The sequence below is a fragment of the Mya arenaria genome, chromosome 3 (assembly GCF_026914265.1).
Source record: "Mya arenaria isolate MELC-2E11 chromosome 3, ASM2691426v1".
NCBI classification, from domain to species: domain Eukaryota; kingdom Metazoa; phylum Mollusca; class Bivalvia; order Myida; family Myidae; genus Mya; species Mya arenaria.
The window spans coordinates 29,938,820-29,966,104 of record NC_069124.1 but is presented as its reverse complement, the minus strand read 5'-3'; the positions used below and the strand labels follow the sequence as shown (position 1 = coordinate 29,966,104).

Below are 27,285 nucleotides of genomic sequence, written 5' to 3'. Positions count from 1 at the left end.
TAGTCGAACATGCTACGTCGTCTTCATTTGGTAAAGTTTATATGAAATAATTGTGTTCGATAAACCTTTTTGATAAGTCGACAGAATTACACAAAGCGTTTTATAATCAATCGCATCGACATTAAAGAATTCAAAATGACGTCTTCATCACATACGACATAAGTTCTTATAGGTTTTACAGAATATACAATTTATACATGTAAAATGTGACACCAGCGCCATTGGAAATGGCATCTTGGGCAGAACTGACAATGGTTGAAAGGGTTGAAAGGAAACAAAGCGCAAATAATTATATAAACCCAACAAATGTGCACTTCAGTATGTGTTTATCTACAGAGCTTTAGAATAATTATATTACATTAATGAATGTGTCTGCATTTACATGGAAATATGTATGTATATCAATCGAAAGGATTGTTTTAATACAACTCTCAATAACAATGTTGCGGACTTTCAAATACAAGTTTCTTTGTTAAATATGTGTTAGGTACCTCAAATGTATAATATTGTCGGACATGGATGTGACTTAAGGCAACATACACACACAGCTAAACTTGTCAATGCATAAACCATTGGCGATAATGCTACATTTTGATGCATGGGGATCCCATATAATTTTGGTATTATTTTAAAGGGTACTCCTGACAGATAATTAATGAGTAAAAATGACCTTTGTCCAACAATTATTATTTGTATACTGGTTGTCGTTTCATTATATTTTTTCTCTTAATATTTACCACTTCCATTGGATGCCTAAATAATATTTGGTCACTATGAATAGACAGATATACGTTATTATAAACCATATTTTAAAAAATAAAAGCCAAGTTGAATGTCGTTATTTAACACAATAATTTGAATGGACAAATTAGAATTGCAGCCTTATCACCAGTCCAAGATTTCGGATATATATATTTCTGCCACCTCAGAAAAGTAGATTCAAACATTTGTCCATGCGTGAAATTCTTATCTTTCCAACGGGCAAAGATAAACAAGTACCCGTATGGAACTCTTTTTTATTGCCTTCACTTTGCTGCATCCAGAACTATTTAAAGAACGATTTGACTATTAACATAATCTGAATCACTGTGCGAATATCTATGACAACCAGGAACTTTGGAATGTCCAATGTCCAATGTCGTGCCAGCACAACATTCGATTTTGAATGTCCAATGTCCAATGTCGTGCCAGCACAACATTCGATTTTGAATGTCCAATGTCCAATGTCGTGCTAGCACGACATTCGATTTTGAATGTCCAATGTCCAATGTCGTGCCAACACAACATTCGATTTTGAATGTCCAATGTCCAATGTCGTGCTAGCACGACTTTCTCTTTTGAATGTCCAATGTCCAATGTCGTGCCAGCACAACATTCGGTTATGAATGTCCAATGTCCAATGTCGTGCCGGCACGACAATCGTTTTTGAATGTCCAATGTCCAATGTCGTGCCAGCACAACATTCGATTTTGAATGTCCAATGTCCAATGTCGTGCTAGCACGACTTTCACTTTTGAATGTCCAATGTCCAATGTCGTGCCAGCACAACATTCGATTTTGAATGTCCAATGTCCAATGTCGTGCTAGCACGACTTTCACTTTTGAATGTCCAATGCCCAATGTCGTGCCAGCACAACATTCGATTTTGAATGTCCAATGTCCAATGTCGTGCTAGCACGACTTTCACTTTTGAATGTCCAATGTCCAATGTCGTGCCAGCACAACATTCGATTTTGAATGTCCAATGTCTAATGTCGTGCCAGCATAACATTCGATTTTGAATGTCCAATGTCGTGCTAGCACGACTTTCACTTTTGAATGTCCAATGTCCAATGTCGTGCCAGCACAACATTCGATTTTGAATGTCCAATGTCCAATGTCGTGCCAGCACAACATTCGATTTTGAATGTCCAATGTCCAATGTCGTGCTAGCACGACATTCGATTTTGAATGTCCAATGTCCAATGTCGTGCCAGCACAACATTCGATTTTGAATGTCCAATGTCGTGCCAGCACGACTTTCACTTTTGAATGTCCAATGTCCAATGTCGTGCCAGCACAACATTCGATTTTGAATTACCAATGTCCAATGTCGTGCTAGCACGACTTTCACTTTTGAATGTCCAATGTCCAATGTCGTGCCAGCACAACATTCGATTTTGAATGTTCAATGTCCAATGTCGTGCTAGCACGACTTTAACTTTTGAATGTCCAATGTCCAATGTCGTGCCAGCACAACATTCGATTTTGAATGTCCAATGTCCAATGTCGTGCCAGCACAACATTCGATTTTGAATGTCCAATGTCCAATGTTGTGCTAGCACGACTTTCACGTTTGAATGTCCAATGTCCAATGTCGTGCCAGCACAACATTCGATTTTGAATGTCCAATGTCCAATGTCGTGCCAGCACAACATTCGATTTTGAATGTCCAATGTCCAATGTCGTATGTTTAGCTAACTTCACACAGCTTCAAACAAAGATAATTTCACTATTTCTTCACCATTGTAAATAAAACATAGCGCAGTCTACGCCGCTTACGAAGCCCCACCTTCGTTTTTTTACCAAAATTTTATTGCGAGTTAAGTTTCTTAAAAACTTCTTCAAACCATTTCACAATACGGCCGCCTGATGGAGCACTGTCAAAACATTATTTTGGAAACAGGTTTGTCGAAGTGTTTGATTAAACTAATGACCTCATCAAATTTCGGAAATAAAACAAATGCGGGGCTCTTTACGCGGCATAGAATGTCGTTTGTTTCATTTAAAATGGTGTTGTAAATGAAATGTTATCTTTGATTTAAGTCTTCATTAAAAGCAAAATGTTGCCTTCCGACGTAACATATATGACGTAATTAATCACGTGGTATACACATACTGTGTTTGTCTAGAGATAAAACAGACGTTCAGATGCGAGGAGTTCCTACCATTATATGTATTCAAAATAAAAATTAAAAATAATTATTGTAAGAAATTCCTTTTTCAAACACATACTTCTTCGTGTGTTTTTTTTTTTGGTAAAATAATTATCGCAATTTTGTCAGATAATAGTTCAATAGAAACAAAATGGCTATAAAACTCCTATTCTGGTTTCCCTAGTGTCTGATTTCAAGTATCTGTATCGAATGAAAAATCGTATCGGAATGTGTTTAAACATGACATCCATTGAAACTGCCTACATCGCCATGCAATGGATGAAATCTAATGGTGTAATTAACAAATAAAAAACCGTTTAGTTAGAAATATGATCAGTTACAAATTTGATCAATTTCTATAAAGTAAAAACAAACTATGTAAAAAATATGCTTTTTCTTCAACAGTTATAAGTGAAAAATCGCCTATTTAATGTGTGAGTACTATTTGTCTTCTTACCTCCCTTTTCTTCCCCATTCTTCAGGTGAATATGATTAAGTTTTCAGTTGAAATATTTAATGAAAATAACAGTGTAAGTATGATGACTGTTTAGAAAATTTTGATAGAAAAAAATCAACTTGTTATTTAGAATTCTCTTTAACTATTTTTTTAATCTGGGAAAAATGCACTAAAACAATGCCAAAATTCGTAGCACCCAATGGCGGCAAATGTTTGCGTTTGCCTCCAAGAGTCTATTTAACCCCGTTGGAATTTGCGTTTACACAGACTCCCCCCCCCCCTCCCACACACACACCCTGGTGGTTAATTTCTTCATATAAACGGGGCATCAGTAGGCTGTATGCGTGTTGGCAAAGATTTAAACATTTCCCACTTCTTCAGTCGATATTGTTATAAGATGTTGTTAAGTATCTGAGAATATAAGACAACTAATTGACAGGTATGGAGAGCTGGAATAAATGTCCTTTCAAGTGCGATTGTTATGGAAACCAGAGCGTCATGATTAAGCAAAATTTCAATTTTCATACACATACATACATACATATATATTTATGTATTGTCCAACGTCAAGGTACTAAGTCACAGGCCGGGTCGAACTCGTATGGATGAAGGGAAAACGTAACACTAGCTTTGAATGAAAATAGGGCATTTATTAATGCCATAAAAGTGTTTTTACGAAACATCGTAGAATAAATCATAAGAGACAATAGCATTTGTATAATAACATTTCCCGAAATACATATCTGGGTGGACAAATATATATAATATATATATATATTTATATATATATACATATCAATATAATTTACACACGCATACACACATATATATATATTTCAATCTGCGGTAAATTATACGTATATATTTCAATCTGCGATAAATTACATGTTTAATAACTCGTTTATCCTGATCAATGCTGATATACTCGATACTGCATTTAATATGTGAAGCAACATTTATCCGTCTTTCCTTTGCAGCTCAAGTCTAACAAACAAACAGTAATCCCTTAACAAACCTGCGTTTCGTTATTAGACTTCACAAAAACGGTTGAAATAAAAGAGATATTTTGAAAAATTAAACTCATATACTGGATCTTACATATCAAGTGAATATGGCGGAAAAATGTATTTCCGACAACTTAATCACGGAAATTGATACAAGAAAGGTATTGATATTACGCCTCACGGACCTATAAACCTTGGATTGGAAACTTCTTTATATGTCTACATAAACCGTTTGAACTATCGCGTATACAGTACGAGATTTTCCGAGATCATTTCCAGTGTTTATTTACATACTAACGGTGATGGCGGCCATCTTGTATTTTGGCGACCATATTTGATGAATCCATAAGGTTTTAAATTTTAACCTAATGTGCACATTTTTAATTCAAAATTTGATCTGACTATTTGTAAGTTTTGAAGTTGAATGGCATTTCAATACGAAAAAACCTGCTGCCAGGATCTACTTGATGTTTTTGTTTTTTACATTTCATTTGCCCTTCTACGCGGGATTGCGTCCTTATGGAATGCATAGTCGTTACGATAAACCAATTGTATTTTCCTTTTAACAAACGTTACTCTTTTCCTGATATTGTTTAATGTGTAGTCGTTAAGTGGATTTTGCATCTCATATTATGGTGTTGAGGGCGTAAAACACTAGAAATAAGTGTTAGTTTGCGTGCAAATCGGTCAATTCACTATATTATTTACAGGACATTAATTTAGCGATCTGAAAACTTGGAAAACGTGGTGAAACAGGCGAGCGATGAAATTGTCATCCAGTTTTTACAATGATGGTTTTCCTGACGGCATCGCTTCTTTTGTTTATACTACTGTTTTGTTATTCAGTTGATGATGGTGATAAAATTAAATACATTGCTTATTGAAAATTCGCATCAATGTATCGTTTTAAATTTAATTGATTTAATTAACACATTGTCCTGTAACCAATGATTAATAATTGCTAAATATGCACATGATACCTACAACAGATACTGACGGACCTCAACGAGGAGACGGCGCGCTACTGCATCCTCGCCTCCCTGCTGGGCACGCGCACCGACTGCGACCTCCTTCGCCGGAAGTTGAAGATGGCGCGTTTACGTATGTGGGACCACGCGAAACAAGCTCAAATTAAACTTATTCCCGTATTGAAAAGGTACAGACTATTTTTTCTATGAATTATGCCACATTTATTTTTTTAAATGTTTAAATCTTACAGTTTAAAAGTAACCAACAGCCAATTGTATAAAACCGCTTAATTCTTTGGTTTGGTTCAAGTAAGTCTTTAGTGTTTATTGATTGATCGATATTTATCCAAAAATGACAGTTGACCAATGAAATTGATTTGTGTTTATTGATTGGTCAATAAATAATAATATGTCATAAGAAAATCTATGAACTATATGAAAGGTGTTCAGTGTACACGTGTTTCCATGTATGACATGTATATTGTAGGTCTCGGTCCGGGCTAAACGAGGACCTTGAGAGGATGTACCGAGCCTTCTCTGCGTGTCTCGAGTACCTTGAAGAGCAGTACTTTACCACTTTACTCGTGCAGGCGGAGTTCACCATCCAGTCAGGTATGTCACGCTACTCGTGCAGGCAGAGTTCACCATCCAGTCAGGTACGTCACGCTACTCGTGCAGGCAGAGTTCGCCGTCCAGTCAGGTATGTCACGCTACTCGTGCAGGCAGAGTTCGCCGTCCAGTCAGGTACGTCAGGCTACTCGTGCAGGCAGAGTTCGCCGTCCAGTCATGTACGTCAGGGTACGCATGCAGGCAGAGTTCGCCGTCCAGTCAGGTATGTCACTTTACTCTTGTAGACAGAGTTCACCGTCCAGTCAGGTACATCCCGCTTCTCGTGCAGGCAGAGTTCACCGTCCAGTCAGGTACGTCCCGCTACTCGTGCAGGCAGAGTTCAACGTCCAGTCAGGTACGTCCTGCTACTCGTGCAGGCAGAGTTCACCGTCCAGTCAGGTACATCCCGCTACTCGCGCAGACGGAGTTCACCGTCCATTCAGGTACATCACGCTACTCGCGCAGGCAGAGTTCACCGTCCAGCCAGGTACGTCCCGCTACTCGTGCAGGCAGGTACATCCCGCTACTTGTGCAGGCAGAGTTTACCGTCCAGTCAGGTACATCCCGCTACTCGTGCAGGCAGAGTTCACCGTCCAGTCAGGTACATCCCGCTTCTCGTGCAGGGGAGTTCACCGTCAAGTCAGGTACGTCCCGCTACTCGTGAAGACGGAGTTCACCGTCCAGTCGGGTACGTCCCGCTACTCGTGCAGATGGAGTTCACCGTCCAGTCGGGTACGTCAGGCTTCTCGTGCAGACGGAGTTCACCGTCCAGTCAGGTACATCCCGCTACTCGTGCAGGCATAGTTCACCGTACAGTCAGGTACGTCCCGCTACCCGTGCATGCATAGTTCACCGTCCAGTCAGGTACGTCCCGCTACCCATGCAGGCAGAGTTCATCGTCCAGTCAGGTACGTCCCGCTACCCGTGCAAGCAGAGTTCACCGTCCAGTCAGGTACATCCCGCTTCTCGTGCAGGCAGAGTTCACCGTCCAGTCAGGTACTTCCCGCTACTCGTGCAGGCAGAGTTCACCGTCCAGTCAGGTACATCCCGCAACTCGTGCAAGCAGAGTTCACCGTCCAGTCAGGTACATCCCGCTACTCGTGCAAGCAGAGTTCACCGTCCAGTCAGGTACATCCCGCTACTCGTGCAGACGGAGTTCACCGTCCAGTCAGGTACGTCACGCTACTCGTGCAGACATCGTTCACGGAGTTCACCGCCCAATCAGACTTCACCGCCGAGTGAGGTGTGTAAGGCAACCCGTGCAGAAAGAGTTCACCCCCCCCGGTCAAGAATTTGACTGTACAATGCATGTGGACGTCATTTCCCGAAACGCGGCTTTACAGACATAAGTGGTTTACTAAAGGGGTAAATGTGAATAATTATCTTTTGTCAAATTGTATAAAGTCGGTTAAACGAACACAGCTTAGTGATGGAGGTGACGTCAACGTTCTACGTCCATTTTATACTTACAAATACATTTACATGTAGAGTTGCCGGCTGTCCACTTTTAAAAAAAAAATGCTGATCGTGTGGTGTTTCAGAGCTAGATGTTCTGATACACGCCGGGATGTCAGAGAACCCGTTATCAAAGAAACAGCACGACAAACTCGTGGTGGACCGACTCCCTGGCACAGACATCCTCTCAGTGAAAAGTTTCGGTAGCGGCGACGTCCTCTCCACCGGCGTAGATGAAAACTTGCAGAGGTACGAGACCGCCAGATCTTTAATAGTTCTCGTATAATGTCATCATTATAAGTTTTATTTAGTATACAATGTACTTATTGTTACAACATACCACAGTCGTTGAAGGGTTGCTTCAGTGTCGTATGACCTGTTTTTAGTGACATTTAACCTAAAAGTCTGTTGTTGTTTTTTAAATACTTTTAGGTAAAATGTCACTATAAATGTACATGACATCATGCATACAATGTATGAATTTGTTACTGCATACCACAGTCGTTTAAAGGGAATGAACTCCTGGTTTGGTGTCATATGACCTGTATTTTAGTGACATTTAACCTAATAGTCTGTTGTTGCTCTTTAAATACTTTTAGGTTAAATGTCTCTTTAAATGAACATGGCGACATTAATACGATGTATTAATTGTTACTCCATACCACAGATGTTTGAAGGGAATGAACTCCTGCTTTGGTGTCATATGACCTGTATTTTAGTGACATTTAACCTAATAGTCTGTTGTTGTTTTTTAAGCACGTTTAGGTTAAATGTGTCAATAAATGTACATGGCAACAGTAATACAATGTATTAATTGTTACTCCATACCACAGTCGTTTGAAGGATATGTTTTGGTGTCATATTACCAGTATTTTAGTCACACATAAGCTTTATGTTGTTTTTTTTTAATTATTTGAGGTTAAATGTAACTAAAACTGTACAGGTTATGTACGACACTAAAGCAGGAGTTCACTCCCTTCGATCGACTTTGAATTGTACGATCCTTATGAGAAATACACACCACTATGCGTTCAAATTTAATTAACATTGACAGTTATACCTAATTGACTAATTTTAAAATAGAAATGTCATCTTGGAAATTATAGTAAACATAGTGTCACATTTTCTGCCAAGCCATTTGTGTTAAACATTAAAATATACCTCACTACAACTAAAAATAAACAATTTGCAAAATCAATCTCACATATGACACGCTCGCTGATGAGATGGCTGTCTGAAATTGAAATTGCTAATTATGGTGGACTTATGCGGAGTAATCAGTAGTCAGGCCAGACCATGCCAGACCCATTCTATGTTCAGCGTCATCGGGCTGTTTGCACCGTAAAAAAGCAATAAACAACTACTAAACAATCAGCCAACTTAAACTACGTCATGTTAATGCCCTTATGTTCTTTAAAGCTACTTAGCACCTGTTGTAAATATATGTATAAATTAATTGATTTTCTACTGAAAGTTAATATTTTGATACCTGTACACAAATCATATTCTTTTTTATTTCGATCATTAAGAAGAGCTCAACATCAGTGTGTGTATACCACGTGATAATTTGCGTCACAAATGCTACGTCGGAAGGCAATATTTTGCTTCAATTGAAGTCTTTAAACAAAGATAACTTCACTATCTTCACCATTTTAAATGAAACATAGAGCAGATTACGCCGCTTACGGAACCCCACCTTCGGTCTTTTACCAGAGTTTGATTGAGGTTTTAGTTTCTTAAAACACTTCGACAAACCTTTTCACAATACGGCCGTCTGACGGAGAACTTCAAAACACTATTTTGGAAACAGGTTTGTCGAAATGTTTGATGAAACTAATCATCTTATCAAACTTCGGTAATACAAGGAAGGCGGGGCTATTTAAGCGGCATGGACTGCCCTTTGTTTAATTAAAAATGGTGTAGTAAAGGAAAAGTTATCTTTGATTTAAGTCTTCATTTTAAGCAAAATGTGGACTTCCGATGTAGCACATATGACGTAATTTATCACGTGGTATACACACACTGAACATAATAGCGACAGAAGACGGGCAATTAAGGCCCGCAGAAGTTGCATTTCTTAATCCCAGTACTTTATGATTGCCTATCTGCAATTCCATTGACTGAAAATGTCGGTTGTATTCAGGGAGATAGACGACCTGCGGGAGCTGATATACTCGATGAACCAGAGTATCGCCATCCAGTCCTGGGAAATAGACCCGGAGATTGAGACGGAAAAGTTCACCATTACTGTCGGTCAGTACATTACACATTAATATGACTACACAATCGGAAATCCTCTGCCATTTTCAATCGATAACAACATCCGGTGTCATTCGGAACTACTCGGCCATTTTTATCGAAAATCATTAATTGACTCATGGACTTATAAGTTTATAGGTCCGTGATTGAATGTAGTGTTTTAGAGTGGTATTTATTGATATTAGTTTAAATTGATTGCCAGTGAAGTGTATTATTGCAAACATAATTAAGATTCCCAAGAGGTGAGTCATAAAGTTTAACTGCTAAATAAAATTACTACGCGATCTACTTGCAGCGGACTTAAACGTACTACTTTTTGAGTATGTAAACCGTCTAAATACATCCGATGTTGTTTTCGATAAAAATGGCCGAGGAGCTCCGAATGCATCCGGTGTATATGGACGGTTTACAATATCCAAATTCGGTGCATCTACGTTGTAAGTAGTTCGAGTAGTAATTTCAATTAAGCAGCTAAACCTTAAGATTTTTTTTGGAATAATAATTATTTATGCAAAAATACACTTCGCTGGGAATCAAGTTGACTCCTTGTCTACATGTTGAACGTAGGGAGTGAACGCGAACGCCGGTTTTTAATTGTAGAATGTCAAGTTCCATAAGTACTTCTGTGTTATTATTGTGTGTTTTTTTCCATTTATGTATCAACATGCTTATTTTTCATGAGACTTAAAAATATTAGTACGTTCGACCACCTGATGTACTTTAATATTAACGTCTTATTCTTAAGTAGAATGATATTTACGAATAATCCTAATATATATATATATATATATGTTTTTTTCTGATTGACAACAAAAGATTTTTTTTTTTTTCATTTTAGATAATGGGGAGTCTTTTGCAGAAAGTACAACTAATACAGAACAACTATCTGAGGTATTTAATCATGATAATGAGAGAGTTATTAACAAAAACGTGTATTAAAAATCTGTGATGACCGACACTCATACATCATTAAAGGCAAAGTCTCTTAAAAATAATTTCTTAATAACCTTATTACTTAATTACTGAATAATGATCAAACATAATTACTTAGTTGGTAGAATGGATATGTATAGTGAACCTTAATAGAGACGATGAATCGCTATTTTCTTCCGACAATATTTCCAAGGTTTATACGATTTTTTACCAATTAATTCTTCGTATGATAAGTTTATGAGCACATATGAAGCGAACATATCTCTGAAGCACAAAAAGGCTTTTGCCATTAAGAATGATGTACAATTGTCACGACAATCGTGAGACATTAGTTGACGCACAAACCACCTACTATTAGTCGGCCTTTGTTATAGAAATTCTAAGAAATTCTTGACGCGATACTGATTCAACTTCAAGAGGTATTAAGTTCTTTATACTCAGTTAAACTGCCATTTCCGTTGACATTTCTTTGCCATTGTTGTAAATACAAATGTATTCGTCTATAAGACATTGTTTAAAAATAGAAATGAAATGGTGTTCGTTTATGTGAATCGTCACACAAAGAAAAACATATCGTTTGAGGAGGTTCTTAACATTACTAAACAAGTTTGATTTGTTATTATCAATATCTAACATAGCATCTTCAATTACCTATTGAATATCTATATTATCACTTCTCTTTAGTTTAAACTAGAATTTAATTACGTACGTATATATTTATATGTAACGGGTATCTACCCAATTCACCAGATAATAGAAGCGTTTGAGGTTGTTTGTCTAACACCAAATATAACTTTGCAAAATATAAAATGCATCCTATCCAACTGTGCGGATTGTGTAAATCCCCATACTTCACATTCGTATGTAATAATAGATGAAACCTTCGTAAACATTCATACCTTCTTAAATTTTAGTTCGGTGCGTTTAAACTTTTTACCATACTTGCCCAAATTTCTCGAAACTTCTTAAGCTTACCGTCTCAAGTAGCTTATTTCAATTAGCCAATACACATACTTAAATTGAATTTTGATAACAGGAAAATGGTTTATTGTGATAATCTTACGGATAGTTCCTCTCTAAAAGTATAGAAACTCTTGAAGAAGTAAATATTACGCAAATTATTGATAAACAAAAATAGTGAGCTTACCTTAATCCTTTTATAAGGAACTTGAGAGGTGTCGAGCAATTGGGGCCTGAGTATGGGTAATCAGATTACTAGTGTAAATCTTCTGGGGTTTCACAAAGTTCAACATATCATTGGCAAATAATAATAAAATTAAAAACATATCCTGATAGCTCATATATTATTACTATTTGTAAATATGTTTCCAAGTCCCAAGTTCCGAGAAAACATTAGCTTTACAATAGCATGAAAGCATTGTCCATATATCCTTGGGCTAGTAAATATAGGTTTATCACTTTCTGTAATGAAACTAGCTGATTCTATTAAAATTCCATCAATTTGCATTATCTATACTTAGGTTAAAGCACGTATTGTTAACAGTTTGCGGCCACTCAAAATATTTTTTCGGAGTCGATTTTTATTGACTGAACCGAATTGTACAAAAGTAAAATCACGCTTGTCGCGTTTACAGCCTTTCAATGTTTTCAACGCCGTAATTTTATTAGAAACCAGTCACGATAATTGTTCATTGCTGAAACAAAATGTTTGCTGGTAGTGGTGTACATCATGAAACCTTTGAAACGAACCCATGATTAAATGCCGTTTACATTGCAAAAGAGGGTTGGGAAGGCAAATAAATAACTGCAAATATATTTCTTAAAATAGAAGCAATCCCCACATGACATTGTTTTCCCGGAAGTCTTGAATATGTTGACAGAAAAAATATCATTTTGTACAGAGACTTGCACATAAATGCAAATGGTTTTTGATTAAAAACCTGAAAAAAAATCACCTTTCGTAAAATTGCTCTACTCTTTATTTCACCGAAACATGTTTCAAAGGATTTTTGTATTTTGTATAATGCATGCTAAAATGAACGCCAAACTTAATAAAAAAAAATTGCAACATTTCATGTTTTGGCGCTTCAAACCAACTTTTGCACCGTGTATGGGCCTCAAAGATAGAAGAAAAAATATATCGACCAGCAACAATTACATCGTCTTTTAAGAGCGTTCTCTTCCCTAAGTAGTTATTTCCTCCGGTCTTTGATTGCTTTTTACGGTCGTGTAAACAGCTATTTTATCTGCAGTATTTGTTTCAAATCTTACAAATTATGTCTTCAGAGGAGCTCTGTCTTCTTGATGTTTGATAATATTTGCATTAGTGATTTTAAAACTCTCTTCGTTTCATTTCCATTTGCAGGATAACGAGGGCAGGAAGATTCGGTGTGTCTCCATAGTGATAGTGATTATTATGGTTGTGATTGTTGGGGGCATTGTGGGAATACTGATGGGTGTGCTCGATTGAAAACATTTATAGAAACATCCAACCAATCAGAAGTCGACTTAAGTACAGACCGTTGCAAATAGAAACTGTGAATATCACACGGATTATTAAAATGCCGGTGTGACAGTGAACGAACATACTGAGACACAACTCTGTGCGAGAAATGGTGAGCTCAAATATGCAAGTGTCGGGCATTTTCTTTGCTTAACCAACGAAATAGGATGGTTATGACCTGTTGCTTGTTCTTGAGAATTTTCCTTCAGACATCATCAGACGCGAACCAAGTCTGTCATGTAAGAGATAGCCCTTGGAGGAAATTGAATATTTTATGCAATTTCATAACAACTATTGCATGCAAATATGTCATAGACATACCGAAAGAGTGAAATGAAGAGGTGTTTCTTTTACTATATATTGCCTCAATGCAAACTGAATGGGTTTGAATACGAAACACATTTTCTAAAACATATATTTTAATATACATGTTTCGCTGGGTACAATATTAAACAATCACACTGTATGTATCCTTTCAAATATGTTTTTATTTGTGTTTAACGATATGCCAAAGTGAGATTGAAATTGAAATTGTGTGAAAAAAACAAGCTTATTGTTTTCAACTATTATTAATTATCTTACAAAATTTCACCAATACATTCCGAATGATAAGCACACATTGTTGGGTTGTTTATTTATAGCAATTTCAGTTTTGTTCGGTTGTTTGTGCAAAAAGTAAGTTTTCAACGCAAAAAGCCTGGTTCTTATTGCAGAGTGTACTTCAGAGTTTAAAATTGTGTTGAAATATAGTACAGGGTTATGCTACGTTTACACTAAGTTCCCGGTGGCCACGGCAGCCCCGTTTGCCCGAAACGTATTGCGCAGTGTGATTTTGGCCATTTTTGTCTCCATAAACAAGTTTTGTTAGGTTGTGCTAAGTTTCCTCACGTTTTGTCAAGGTAACCGTGACAAGCCTTAGGGGCGAAAAAGTGGTTCGTCCATGGCCCACTAAGGTCCTGGCGCGGTCTACCAAGGATGCATGTACGTTGCGTCCCGGTCCGATACGTTCTGATGGGATCCCTCACGTTGTTCACGTCTTCATCCAGGTCTGATGCGTTTCCCACGTTTTGTCAAGGCTTCCTATGCATCGAACGCGAACACCGCAGAAGTTTGGGTTACGTTTGTGTCCACGGTATAAATAAAATCCCCCGAACAACAGCAATCACTGTATCACTGTATCAGAATACTTCTACAAGTAAACATGAATTCACAAGATGAAGAAGATTTTGTGTTTTCACCGCAAATGAAACGTAACGAAACGGCTATCGTTAACCCTAGCTTGCCGTGAAAACCGTGACAAAACGAAGCACAACGTGACAAAACTGGAAAGGAACTTCAGATGCCGGGGATTACATATGATTCCCGCCCCCCTACGGACGATTTTTAAGTTGTGTAACGGACTATTACGTACTGTCACGTACTGTCACGTACTGTCACGTGTCATTACGTTTACCCCGTTTTACTACGACCTAATACGTGTATCATCCTCACCGTGGCTGCCGTGGCAAATTTTTTGACAGTTTAAAATTCTGGCCCGGCATGCCCGGCAATAACGGTCTGTCACGTTTGCATATCTCGTTCTCCCGCGCCGTCTCACGTTTATCCCGTTTTCTCCACGATGGTCTGAAACGGGGCTGCCGTGGCCACCGGGAACATTGTGTAAACGTAGCATTAAATAGATGTAGGAGGGTCTTTCGATTTGTTAAATTCTTTAAAGGAGAATGAATTTGAGGCAAATATATGTTTATTTCCTTTTTTTTGCACTGAAAATATCCAGAAAAAGGGCTTTGTGCAGACTCACCTGTAGACATTTTACAATGATTCTATGCCTGACATTTCGCGAAGTAGTATATGAGACAATAACCTAGTTAGGCCTAAAAAATGTTTGGTTAGGGTTACGTCCTTTTCAAAAATAGGTAGGGTAGATAGCCTTTTAAAAAAAAAATATTAGCCTTTATATAAGAATGTCATTTTCATCATTGAAGAATGGTGTTAAAGTTATTTTCCGTATGAAGCATTCAAGGGTTTAAACTACATATTGAAAAGATTTTTTAGTTAGTTTTTCCTTTTTTTTTCAAACTAAAAATTCAAAACGGTACGGTCGGCACCTATTTCGTAGGTAGGGTCGGGTAACCCGAACTCAATGTATTTTTAGGCCTTAGATTGTGTTTAGATTTGTTAAATATTGCATTGTTTTGATGAAATTTTGAAAGAAAAGTTTTCTACATACTGAGAGTTTTTGGTTTTCTCTTTCGACCTTTGTTTCTACATTCTTTTATTTTATCTTGTTTTTATAGTCATATGCTTAAAAAAATGAAAACCAAAATATGATGATTGAATTATCTAGTTTTTCTTTGAAAACAGATACAGTGATCCCTTCAGCGTATCCTTAAGTCTTACCACTTGGCAAAAAACAACGACATTTGGAATGCTTTAAGAAAGTGAGCATTCTATAAACACTTCTATGTATATGTTCTAGTGGCGAAGCCGGGTTCCGGGTTATTTGTGGTGGTATTCCGGCATTCGGAGCTCCTCGGCCATTTTTTCAAAAACAACCTCGGATGTATGCCGGTACATCTGTTGAAGTAGTCCGTATTTTTTAATAAAAGCATTAATTAAATGTAGTGTTTAAGAGCTGTATTCATTGCTCTCAGTTTAAATTGATTGCCAGTGAAGTGTATTATTGCAAACATAATTACGATTCCCAAGAGTTAAGTCATAAATTTTAACTACTAAATAAGATTACTACGCGATCTATTTGCAGCGGACTTAAACGTACCACTTTTTAAGTATGTAAACCGTCCATATACATCCGAGGTTGTTTTTGAAAAAAATGGCCGAGGAGTTCCGAATGGTATTCCGGATACCGAGTTTAATTACGGCGGATTCCACTAATACACGGTGCGTATCCATATCGTACCCCCTTTGCGAAATCTACTGAAACGGAACCATTTTTCCACATGCGCCGGTCATTCTCTGCTGAAAGCAAATCGGTGGACAACAATCCAGTTAATAATCATTCTACTGATGTAAGGAGTTATATCATGTGCAAAAGAAGTATACCACAGAACAGTAGATTTCGCAAAGAGGGTACCGATATGGATAGGCACCGTGTAATAGAGTAGTATAAAACGGGAATCGAATTCATTAAGAAAACAATCAAACAGAATACATATACATTGTGTTTCGATGCAGAATCTAGGAATCGCTGAGCGCTAGTCACGTATATTAAATGTTCAAGTAAAATCTGATAATATTGGGACAGGGACTATAAGTTATAACTTACTAAAAAAAAATGTAGACAATATATAGATGTTTAGATTTACAGCGTAAACACATCTCTAATAATAAAAAAAGCGAAATTCCACTCGACCTATAATTGATATTGCTTCTATTTCAAGACCCCTGGGTGAAGTTTTAACTGTAGGCTATGCATTGTCCAACAGAAATTTCTATTTCTAAGCTTGCCGGAGATGGCCGAGTTGTCACGGTTGCAATATGTATATGTTAATGTTGTGGTATGCACAAACTTTCGGTCCCATTCAAAAGTTGTCTCACTCGCTTTGCTCGCTTGTCATTGAATTATTTTTTAAATGAAATGTCAATACTTGGTTTGAATTTGAATATCACGTTGCATAAGCTCCGATTTAATACGTGCACTCAACTCAACTCAACTTAACAATTTGCAAATAGCCAAATGGCAAACACATTTTATCGTGTATAAGGTCATGGTGATGTTTTCACACACATGCCATCACAGGAGGTACCTCTGGTATTTCCTCCTTTTAAAAACAGAGCAACAACAAACTCACTGTAAAAAAGAAATTGTATCTAGGCGTCTTGCAACTTTATCTTTGCCCAAATGTCATGATTGTATTCTCCGTGTGAATTTCGCTGTTACATTACGGCATAACTTAGTCTACTGTCTAAGTGAAGCGCTGTTTGTACGAACATGGTTTCTCTTCTCCTTCCCGTCCTGCTCGGCTTGTGCTGTGGTGCGGATCGGGTGGACATCGTAACTTTTAACACTGGACTCACCCCGCGGGTGGGGCATTATGAGGAGAGGCGGCAGGAAGTGGGTGCGGCCATCCGGGCCCTGGACGCGGAGGTTGTCTGTCTACAAGAGGTAGGAGTTCATTGATTGATTGTACATGTACATGTTATGTGTCTTTTCCCTCTCTGTTAAAAGGGAACGACAAATCTTCATCAACTCAAATATTTGAAGAGCTTTTAATAATAATAATAATAATAAAATCGACTCGAAGTTCAATTAAAGATGGCTCAAATCAAATTAATCATAGCATCAATTGAATAAGAGACATCTTTAAATTATTTGGAGAGCTCTACAATTCAATTGAAGATATCTCCAAATCAACTGAATAAAAGAGCTCTTCAATCGAATTGTAGGGCTCTCTAAATTAGAGACCTTTCTAATTCAATTGAAGATATCTCCAAATCAACTGAATAAAAGAGCTCTTCAATCGAATTGTAGGGCTCTCTAAATTAGAGACCTTTCTAATTCAATTGAAGATATCTCCAAATCAACTGAATAAAAGAGCTCTTCAATCGAATTGTAGGGCTCTCTAAATTAGAGACCTTTCTAATTCAATTGAAGATATCTCCAAATCAACTGAATTAAAGGGCTCTTCAATCGAATTGTAGGGCTCTCTAAATTAGAAACCTTTCTAATTCAATTGAAGATATCTCCAAATGAACTGAATTAAAGAGCTCTGCAATCGAATAGTAGGGCTTTCTTACCCAGAAACCTTTCTTATTCAATTGGAGATATCTCCAATCTCAAATAATAATTGAATTAAAGAGCTCATTAACAGAATACTAGCTTTCTTCAAAGCAAAAGTGGATAAGAACGGATTTATTAGAATTGGACCCATGCATAAATCATTTGTTGTCCCCAGGATTGAATTAGTAAGAGCTCACTTCAAATGATATTTTTACCAAATGAATTGTTGCTAGCAAATGTTATATACAATCATGATAGTAACACATACTTAGAGAGCTCTTAACTCAATTAAAGAGGTCTTCGACTGATTTGAAGGGCTATTCAAATATTTGAGTTTATATAATTTAGTTAGATGACTTTAATTAACATCTTAAATGAGTAAGAATGGGCAGAGTGAGCTTAGCAAACGAGCCCTTCTTAATCATTAAGATTTTAATTCAGGTCATCTAACTGACTTTAAATACAACCTCATTGGCTGACACATTGTCAACGCAAAATATGATGCAGGGAGTGGCTGCAGTGGGCGGACCTTTCACGCCCGCGAAAATTGAAATTCTTAATGATTAAGCCTAGTACTTAATGATTGCCTTTCTGCAATTTCATTGGCTGTAAATGTAGGTTGTATTCTAAGTAGATTTTGCGTTCCATTTTGTTAAGGAGTGGTATTCAATATTGATCTTGCCGGAACCTAAGAACAATTAAGCCAATCCGAGTGCGTGGTATAAATAACTGATCAACTCAATAAATGAAGTTAATGATGTATGACCATAAGATTGACTTAAAGCTGCACTCTCACAGATTTAACATTTTTACAAAAAAAAAATTCTTGGAAGGAGCAATTTTTTGCGCAAATATCTGCAAACCAATGATATAAGATTGCCGACAAAAGATCAGATCGCAGATTTTCATATTTCCGTTCGAAAATTATTGTTTTATGGTTTAAGATAAATGCATAAACATCAATGTTTGAACTTAAATATAAAAATCTACGATCTATTTTTTTTGCCAGCAGTCTTATATAACTAGTTTCCATGGATTTTTGCAAAAATTGGCTCGTTTTAAGACAAAAAAAATATCAAAACGTTCAATCTGTGAGAGTGCAGCTTTAAGTTGCATATTTAAAACCATCCAAGGTCTGGTATTCCGATGACATGGAGAGAATCCTTAATGCTGCCGGCGAAGACTTCCTATTCACGTATAGCGCTCTCCACAACTCCGCTGGCACGCTGGGGCCAACGCCTGCCATGGACGCTCCGTGTATGACGCTCGGCTTTACCACGGAGTTCATGCCCTGTCTGATGGCTCACTGCATGCACGCGGATGGAGAGATGGCGCTGTTGACGTGTGCCCGGGACACGTGCCACCTGTTTGAGACGCTTGAACAGCCATGCATAACGTGCCTCGCCCTGTCCGGCATCGAACATCTAATGTCAAGGTAATAAACAATTATACATCAATCGTAACCTCTCGGTCATCTCCGGCAAGCTTCGAGTCAGTTCATTCGGAACTCCTCGGCCATTTTATCGAAAACAACCTCGGATGTATGCCGGTATATCAAGTAGTTCGTAAAATTTTGAATTATATCATTTATGAAATGTAGTGTTTTAGAATTGTATTTATTGACCTGAGTTTAAACTGATTGTCAGTGAAGTATATTATTGCAAACATTATTAATATTTCCAAGAGTAAAGTCATAAAGTTTAACTGCTAGATAAAATTACTACGCGATCTACATGCAGCGGACTTAAACGTACCTCTTTTTGAGTATGTAAACCGTCCAAATACATCCGAGGTTGTTTTTGATAAAAATGGCCGAGGAGCTCCGAATGGAGTCAGTTCTGTTAGATAATAGCCGAGGTGTTTCGATTGACAATACATTTATCAAAACATTCTGTTTTGTTTTGATAAGATATAAACGCGACACTGGACTGCTCTTCTTAAAAAAGACCCATAGCTTGTAAACTCTTTGATAAAAACAAATTGATTTGAACACCCTTGGTAGTGCGTGTACACTAATGATCTAAATATCTATCTAAAACATATCTAAAGTCCCTTTATAATAGCTAAACTCACTAATTTTATGGTATACAATTGGAGAAATATTGAAATTCTATGAAGTGAGAAGTGGCGACGGTAGTATTTTCAGAGAATGCTTATGGCAAACACCAACACCACTGAGGAATTGTAGCTTACATGGCAGGCATCATACACATTTACTGGATGATTAAATTTCGTCAATTTTGTATTAAAGCTAGAAGATATAACATATTAACATAACCCCTATAGCGAGTGGCCGCATGTCCCACGTTACGAACGGAATCCCCATTGTGAGTGACCGCATGTCCCACGTAACGAACGGAATCCCCATAGTGAGTGGCCGCATGTCCCACGTAACGAACGGAATCCCCATTATGAGTTGCCGCATGTCCCACGTTACGAACGGAATCCCCATAGTGAGTGGCTGCATGTCCCACGTTACGAACGGAATCCCCATTGTGAGTGGCCGCATGTCCCACGTTACGAACGGAATCCCCATAGTGAGTGGCCGAATGTCCCACGTTACGAACGGAATCCCCATTGTGAGTGGCCGCATGTCCCACGTTACGAACAGAACCCCCATATTTAGTGGCCGCATGACCCATGTTACGAACGGAATAACAACAGTGTGTGGCCGCATGTCCAATGTTACGACGGGACCCCCATCGTGTGGCCGCATGACCCATGTTACGAACGGAACCCCCATAGTGTTTGGCCGCATGTCACACGTTACGAACGGAACACCAATAGTGAGTGGCTGCATTTCTCACGCTACTAACGGAACCCTCATAGGGTGTGGCCGCATGACCAATGTTACGAACGGAACCCCCAAAATGTGTGGCCGCATGTCCCATGTTACGAACGGAACCGCCGCCCCCCCCCCCCCCCCAAAAAAAGTGTGTGGCCGCATGTCCCACGTTACGAACGGAACACTAATAGTGAGTGGCCGCATTTCTCACGCTACGAACGAAACCCCCATAGTGAGTGGCCGCATGTCCCATGTAACGAACGGAACCCACATAGCGACTGGCCGCATGCCCCATGTTACGAACGGAACCCCCGTATATAGTGGCCGCATGCCCAACGTAACGCTCATCTCACCATAGCGCCATACTCCTGAACCATCATCGTTCATGTGCAATTTTTAAACACTTTTTTTATAACTCGCCTTACAGTTTGCATTCATACATTTTGTTATAGGTGCGTAGAGAATGTTGGCTCCCGGTTCAATGTTCCGGGTCTTCTATTGCTAAGCAGACTTCCGCTACGGCACGTGCGCATGCACAGATTCTTTGATGGCGCACAATTTATTCCCCGGGGATACATTACGGCGGAGGTGGGTGGCGATTCTTGCGCATTGTGGAGGTGACGTCTCACTTTGTCTCGGACAATAGATTCGTTCGCTTTAACTTTTCTCATAATAGCAAGTTCCTGTACTTGAACAATGAGATGTAGGGTTCATGTTTACAAACAATCTTAAAGGGGCTGTGCTCCGTATGATAAAATAGCGAAAATTGACATAAACTTGGCATCGATGTGTACAATGCATTGAAACTTACTAACTGAAGTACCATAGTTTACAAATTATTTAAATTTAGCAGTTATTTTGTATTTTTCCATTAAAAAAGATTACTGGGTATGTCTACCAGGTAGAATTCACTCCTTATGCGTGATTGGCTAGTTGGTGTTATCACGTGATATTACCAAGGTAGGTGTATAGCTTAATTATGTCACCCATTTAGAGTAAGCCGTAGTAGCTTAGTGGATACGACGCTGGACTGTAATTTTGGCGACACGGGTTCAAACCCGGTCTCCAACACATTTTTTTTTACATTTTGGTACTTTTGTTTACAATTATGATATCAAAGCGTAACACATTCTATTAGATAATTGTCCTGAGATTCGTTACAGAAAAAAAACTTTTTTTGGTGCCAATCTGGTGTACAGTCCCTTTAAGTCCTAGCCTTGACTCAGATTTATAAAATGATAAGAAAATCATCCTGGCATTCCTTTCCTCGTGCAAAAGATATGTGAAAAATAACGGCAAAATAGTTATATAGTAAAAACATTCACCATCAATGTTATGTTAGTAGCTGTAACAGTGAAATGAAAATGATTTGCAGATTTGAGTGTTGAGTCTGAGTGAAAATAGGCCCTGGTCCAACACTTTCATAACTTCTTAAACTTAAGAGACATACTTAATTTGATTTTGATATACAAGTATGAAAAATGGTTTATTGTGATTATCATAAAGATCATTCATATCTAAAGTCTAAAAACACTTTAAGTAGTACGTAGTACGTAGATTATGGAAAAACAAAAAATAAAGCTTAACTTAATTGACAGTTTTGACATGTTTTTTGTTTTTGCATCAGAATCAGCTGATTTTCGTATCAATGCCTTCAATTCAGTCATATAAGACAACTCACAATAGAACAGATCTCAATTGTTTGGGAAAATGCCGAAACTTTCATTTTTATTAAAGCGTTAGTAACATTCAATTTTTGAATGTAAATATGGAAATATGGAAAAGTGCGATTTGTTCTTTTGTCAGCAGTTTTATATCAGAAATGGTTTCCAGAAATTAACCTTAAAATTTGCTCATTCTAAGACAAGAAAAAAGTTGTCAAAACGGTCAATCTGTGAGAGTGAAGTTTCGAGAAATTGATGCCAGACATACTGTTTTAAAAATGATTGTCATTACATGTACTATATGTTTTACATGTATGTACCACTTTTTCAGGTCGAGGGAGTAGGTACAATCGCCTGTACCCACACAACAGCAGACCTGGGCCCGCCTTACTTCGCAGGTAAGTCTTTGCAGTAGGTGCTGGAACTACACAGCGCAGCTCTCTTACTCCCAAATAAGATTTACCACAATTTATAATTTTGTTTTCATATTCCAAAAAGGATGAATACATGTCGAAAAACAATGGTTCTTATGAAGGATACCGAGTTTAATTTGAAGAAAATGAGCATAACACACGGTATTTCTACCTTATGAGACTAAAGTAGACCACAGTAAATCTTTTAGCATTCACCAATCATTTAATATTTTTGCGCTTTCTGCTATTATTTACAATCTTGTTATCAGTAATTTATATTTTCCATAAATGCATTATCTAGTAAGTAGTTTTAAGTTTATCAGTCAATATTGATGTTTGTTATACATGTGTTATTTTTGAATAAGAGTGTCACTTTAAAGAATAGTCCAATATGTTACTTTAATGCTTTAACTGACAGTTATTTCAAAAGATTGTTGTTATCAATTTCTACCAACATGCATGTTTTTTTTTTCAAGTTTCAACGCCAGGGATCATCTTCCAAGTTATTAAGTCAAGTTATGCTACTACATGTATGAATATTTTGGCCCACATGGGAAGGGGCGACGGATAAGTATTGAGTAGGGTACTTTAAACAGCAAGTGAATCCCGACAACAGGCGTGTTTAGAGACACGATGAGACCTCTAAATAAAAAAAGATTTGACCTGAATTTGTTTCCAAACGAGTTTTTGATTCCTGGACCTCTGCGACACAAGAGATTTTGAAAAATGTCACTTTTATATACAGGGTTGGCATTTAAATGACAATATTTCCAGTTTGTCTTAATCCCCTTTATGGAAAGCAGAATCATCGTTATTGACGGCCAAACGAAATAGTTTCCCTTTAAAGCTTCTCTCTCACAGATTGAACGTTTTGACAACTTTTTTTATTTTTTGTCTTGGAACGAGCCATTTTTTGCGAAAATCCATAGAAACCAGTGATATAAGACTGCTGACAAAAAATCAGATAGCAGATTTTTATATTAAAGTACAAAAATGATGTTTTATGTATTTTTCTTAAACCGTTAGTAACGGTTTAAGCCATAAAACATTAATCTTCGAACGGAAATATGAAAATCTACGATCTGACTTTTTTGTCAGCAATCTTATATCATTGGTTTACAGATATTTACGCAAAAATTTGCTCTTTCCAAGACAAAAAATTAAAAAGTTGTAAAAATGGTAAATCTGTGAGAGTGCAGCTTAAATGAGATGACAGGGATCGCGATGATTGAATAGTGACTTTCTCGATTTTCTTAGAAACGGGTGCAAGTATCGCGACTTTTGAACATAGAATCTGCCACAGCCTTCAGTCTGATCAACATTTATGAGATGACCAGCCGGTCTCTATAACACAACGTTATTCAGTCCAAAGGAAGCCTTAACCATTTTTTTTTATAAATTTGTTAACATAATATTGATTGAAGCGTGTATGCACAGGTCTCGAGTTCGGAAGTTGGCGTGAGCAGAACCTGGCTGAGTTACGACAGCTGGTGGAGGTCCTGAAGGAGGCGCCCCAAGCCGTCATTATGGGCGACCTGAACGCCGGGCCTTACATACCCGCCACGCACGTACAGCCAGAGATCCAAGGTATATCGGATTAAGGTGCAGTTGAAGGTGAATTGGATTGATGTCACCGATCGTTGTATTGGCTGGTATTCAATATTGATCTTAATTGGATCTGAGAATGGTGTAGCTAATCGGATTACTTGTTAGAAATAACTGACCAATAGAGTAAATGAATTCAATGATGTATGACCATAACATTAACTTAAGTTGAATATCAAATACCACCCCAGGAATGTACAAATGCCTCCTTGTAGTATTTTATTTCGATTTCAATCCATGCAAACCGTTTATCATTTTAACTATCCTGTAGCAATTGATTTGATAAGGGAACTGTTTATATCTGAGTATTATTTAAAGCTGCACTCTCACAGATTGAACGCTTTAACAAGTTTTTATTTTTTGTCTTAAAATGAGCCAAATTGTTCGTAAACGTCGGCAAACCGGTGATTTAAGACTGCTGTTAAAAGATCAGATCGTAGCTTTTAATATTTATGCTTGAACATTGATGTTTTATGCCTAAAAGCGTTACTAAAGCTTTAACAAAAATGAATAATTCGGCAGTTTTCTAAATAATTGAGATCTGTTCAATTGTGTGTTATCCTACATGCATGATTTGAAAAACACTGATGCCAAAATCAGCTGATTTTGTGACTAAAAATAATGGCCAATCTGTGAGAGTGCAGCTTGATCACGTTTGATCTGTTTGGCCAGAGTCTTTCTGGTACGCACTGCGGCACCGGTACGCGGATTTGTTCACTGAAACCATGGGGCTGTGTACGTGGTGCTGCTACAACCCATTGTCTGGCGCCAGACGGAACCTCCTCCTAGACCACGTGCTTGTCAGGAACCTCACCGCCATCGCCGCTACCGTCAGTAACACATAATTAAGTTATTAATTTAGGGATGCAAACGAATGGCAAAATTGATATTCGAATATTCTGTAATTCTTTCGAACGAATATTCGAATATTCGATTACCAAAAAAAATATTTTAATAGTTGTAGTAAACTATTATAACATTCACTCAAGTAATAGCCGGGGCATTTTAGCCCTAATTTGTCGTAAACACTACGCGCGGCGGACCCTGAATGTAACCAAATGAATCTCTGAAATTCCTCATTTCACAAGGACAAAAAGTAATACTATATGAATAAAGAAAACAAAATCATTTATATTCCTGTGCCTTCATATTTGTAAACAACGTGAACTAAGATGGATTTCTGGTCAAATGGCGTTATACGCCAATGGAGTGTCTTTTCGTAGGACGAACAGCTTCGTTCTGGGATTGACCTGTACTAAAAAAAAACTATGGAAAAAACACCAAACCAACTCGGAAACTAGTTTATTCCTTAATCGGCAAGGCATTTAAACTTAACCGAAAATAATTGATTTTTTGTGTCACTTATCTTATTGCCAGATATTGTAAAATTAAGGGGACTTTTATAGTACCCTACAAAATACAAATAATTCAAATTATCTCATTGCCTTGTCCTTTACATGAAAAGCATGATGTTTAAAATAGTTTGAAGTGCGTTAAATATATAACAACCACTTGTCGCTTTACAGAACTCCTCTCCAATCGTAACAACTCGGCCATTCCCGTCAATTCTGTTAGATAATGGCCGAGGTGTTCCTAATGCCCTCTGGTCTTGGGCCAAAAAAATAGTACCAGCTCCGTATTAATACTCTATGGTTTAAGTTCGTGTGTACTTTCCACAACACATGCATACCGATATTATACATCTATTACGGAATTTACCAATGCAATCAAGACATCCTTTATGTTATAATAAGTAGTATCTTGAAAAAATGCTCCCAGCCTGGTAAATTCATGATGCAGGTCATTTATGGGTGCGAGTTTTTCAGAGAGTGCTTGACAACAATCTCCCGGGAAAGACGTTTCCGGCCTCCGACCATTTCGGGATCCGGTTGACACTGTATAGGCGGTAGACGATGGAAATAATACACATTGTAATTGATGCATCGATTATCAACAGATTTACATGAACTGTATGTGACTTATGTGACAAATGTTTGTATATATAAGGTTTGTTAAATGTCTAAATGCAAAATAAAGTAACAACAGACTAGAAAGACTTGTCTATCTTTGTTAGTCAGGACAAGGACGGGGTCGCGTGTTATTTTCTGCGCCCCCCACCCCCCACACCACCCTCTCATGTTGTAGGGAATTTGACATCCATCGCTGTTGACATTGACAGCTGGTTTTTGTCACACCGCCCAATTCTCTATCCCTAACATAATGAGTTCGTTTATATTCATTTCAAGGTATTTCACACTGTTTAAATGCAAATGCCTGAGCATAAAATCAATATTTACAACTGTAAAACAGTCCGAAGCAGGGGCGGACCCAGGAGTTGTTAGAGGGGGCGAAATATAGGGGCGTTATCTTTTAACTTGCGCGCCGCCCTTAGAACCGAAATCTATTTGGTTAAAAGTGTTGGGAGGGGGGTTTGAGAGTGCTCCGCCATTTATTTTTTTAACAATTGGACCTAAACTGTGTATTTTGAGAGTATTTTATTACTTTTTTCTCTTATACTAAAATAAAGAGTTGGCTGGACGATTTTAGGGGGTTTGGTTGGCCGCCGGGTGCGCCCCTCCCCCAACTGGATACGCTAGTTTTTCATGATTAATCCTTAAGGTCAGAACGCCTGTATATACAGATCAAAGGGCAGACACTACTTGGGTATAATTTCCCAAGTGCATTAGTGTATCTTGTGACTGACACAAGGTGGTCACCGAAAATACAAAGATGTTTGAAACTGAAAGTGTGCCTTGCACTACTTCTCATCATGCCGGTAAAAAATACAAAGAAGTCATTCCAACAATAACCTTACGAATATTAACCTTAGTTTGTGACCTTCAGTGGCTTCAGACAAAAGCACATCACAGGTGCTGTACCAGGGTATGCAACGCATCGGCTACATGTGGCCAACATTTTGCCAAGTATTAAATTTGGTAAACAAGTTCAGAAAAAGCCACCACGTCAGTAGCAATTGTCACTAAAAGAGAGTAGCCCAAAGTTTGTGACCGTG

General features: G+C 37.8%; 2 protein-coding genes across 2 annotated transcripts in view; both read left to right on the top strand.

Annotated features, from left to right (window-relative positions):
* Positions 1-14,662, top strand: part of LOC128228945 (uncharacterized) — a 28,034-nt gene extending 13,372 nt beyond the window's left edge. The window contains exons 3-8 of the mRNA XM_052940506.1: positions 5,366-5,532; positions 5,832-5,956; positions 7,495-7,657; positions 9,552-9,661; positions 10,506-10,558; positions 12,927-14,662. Of these exons, the coding sequence (XP_052796466.1) occupies positions 5,366-5,532; positions 5,832-5,956; positions 7,495-7,657; positions 9,552-9,661; positions 10,506-10,558; positions 12,927-13,031 (723 nt within the window). The 3' untranslated portion in view covers positions 13,032-14,662. The remainder of the gene's footprint in view (positions 1-5,365; positions 5,533-5,831; positions 5,957-7,494; positions 7,658-9,551; positions 9,662-10,505; positions 10,559-12,926) is intronic.
* A 2,299-nt stretch (positions 14,663-16,961) lies between these two features.
* On the top strand, positions 16,962-26,314 carry LOC128228609 (uncharacterized). Its single transcript, XM_052940016.1, has 7 exons — positions 16,962-17,190; positions 18,939-19,240; positions 21,043-21,178; positions 22,586-22,652; positions 24,105-24,254; positions 24,945-25,102; positions 26,099-26,314. The coding sequence occupies exons 1-7, from the start codon at positions 17,017-17,019 to the stop codon at positions 26,180-26,182; spliced, it is 1,071 nt and encodes a 356-aa protein (XP_052795976.1). The 5' UTR covers positions 16,962-17,016; the 3' UTR covers positions 26,183-26,314.
* The last annotated feature ends 971 nt before the right edge of the window (positions 26,315-27,285 follow it).

Coding starts and splice junctions, on each gene's coding strand:
- LOC128228609 (XM_052940016.1), top strand. CDS start 17,017: ATGGTTTCTCTTCTCCTTCCCGTCCTGCTCGGCTTGTGCTGTGGTGCG. Junction 21,179..22,585: donor GGGGATACATTACGGCGGAG/GTGGGTGGCGAT, acceptor CCACTTTTTCAG/GTCGAGGGAGTAGGTACAAT. Junction 22,653..24,104: donor GGGCCCGCCTTACTTCGCAG/GTAAGTCTTTGC, acceptor GTGTATGCACAG/GTCTCGAGTTCGGAAGTTGG.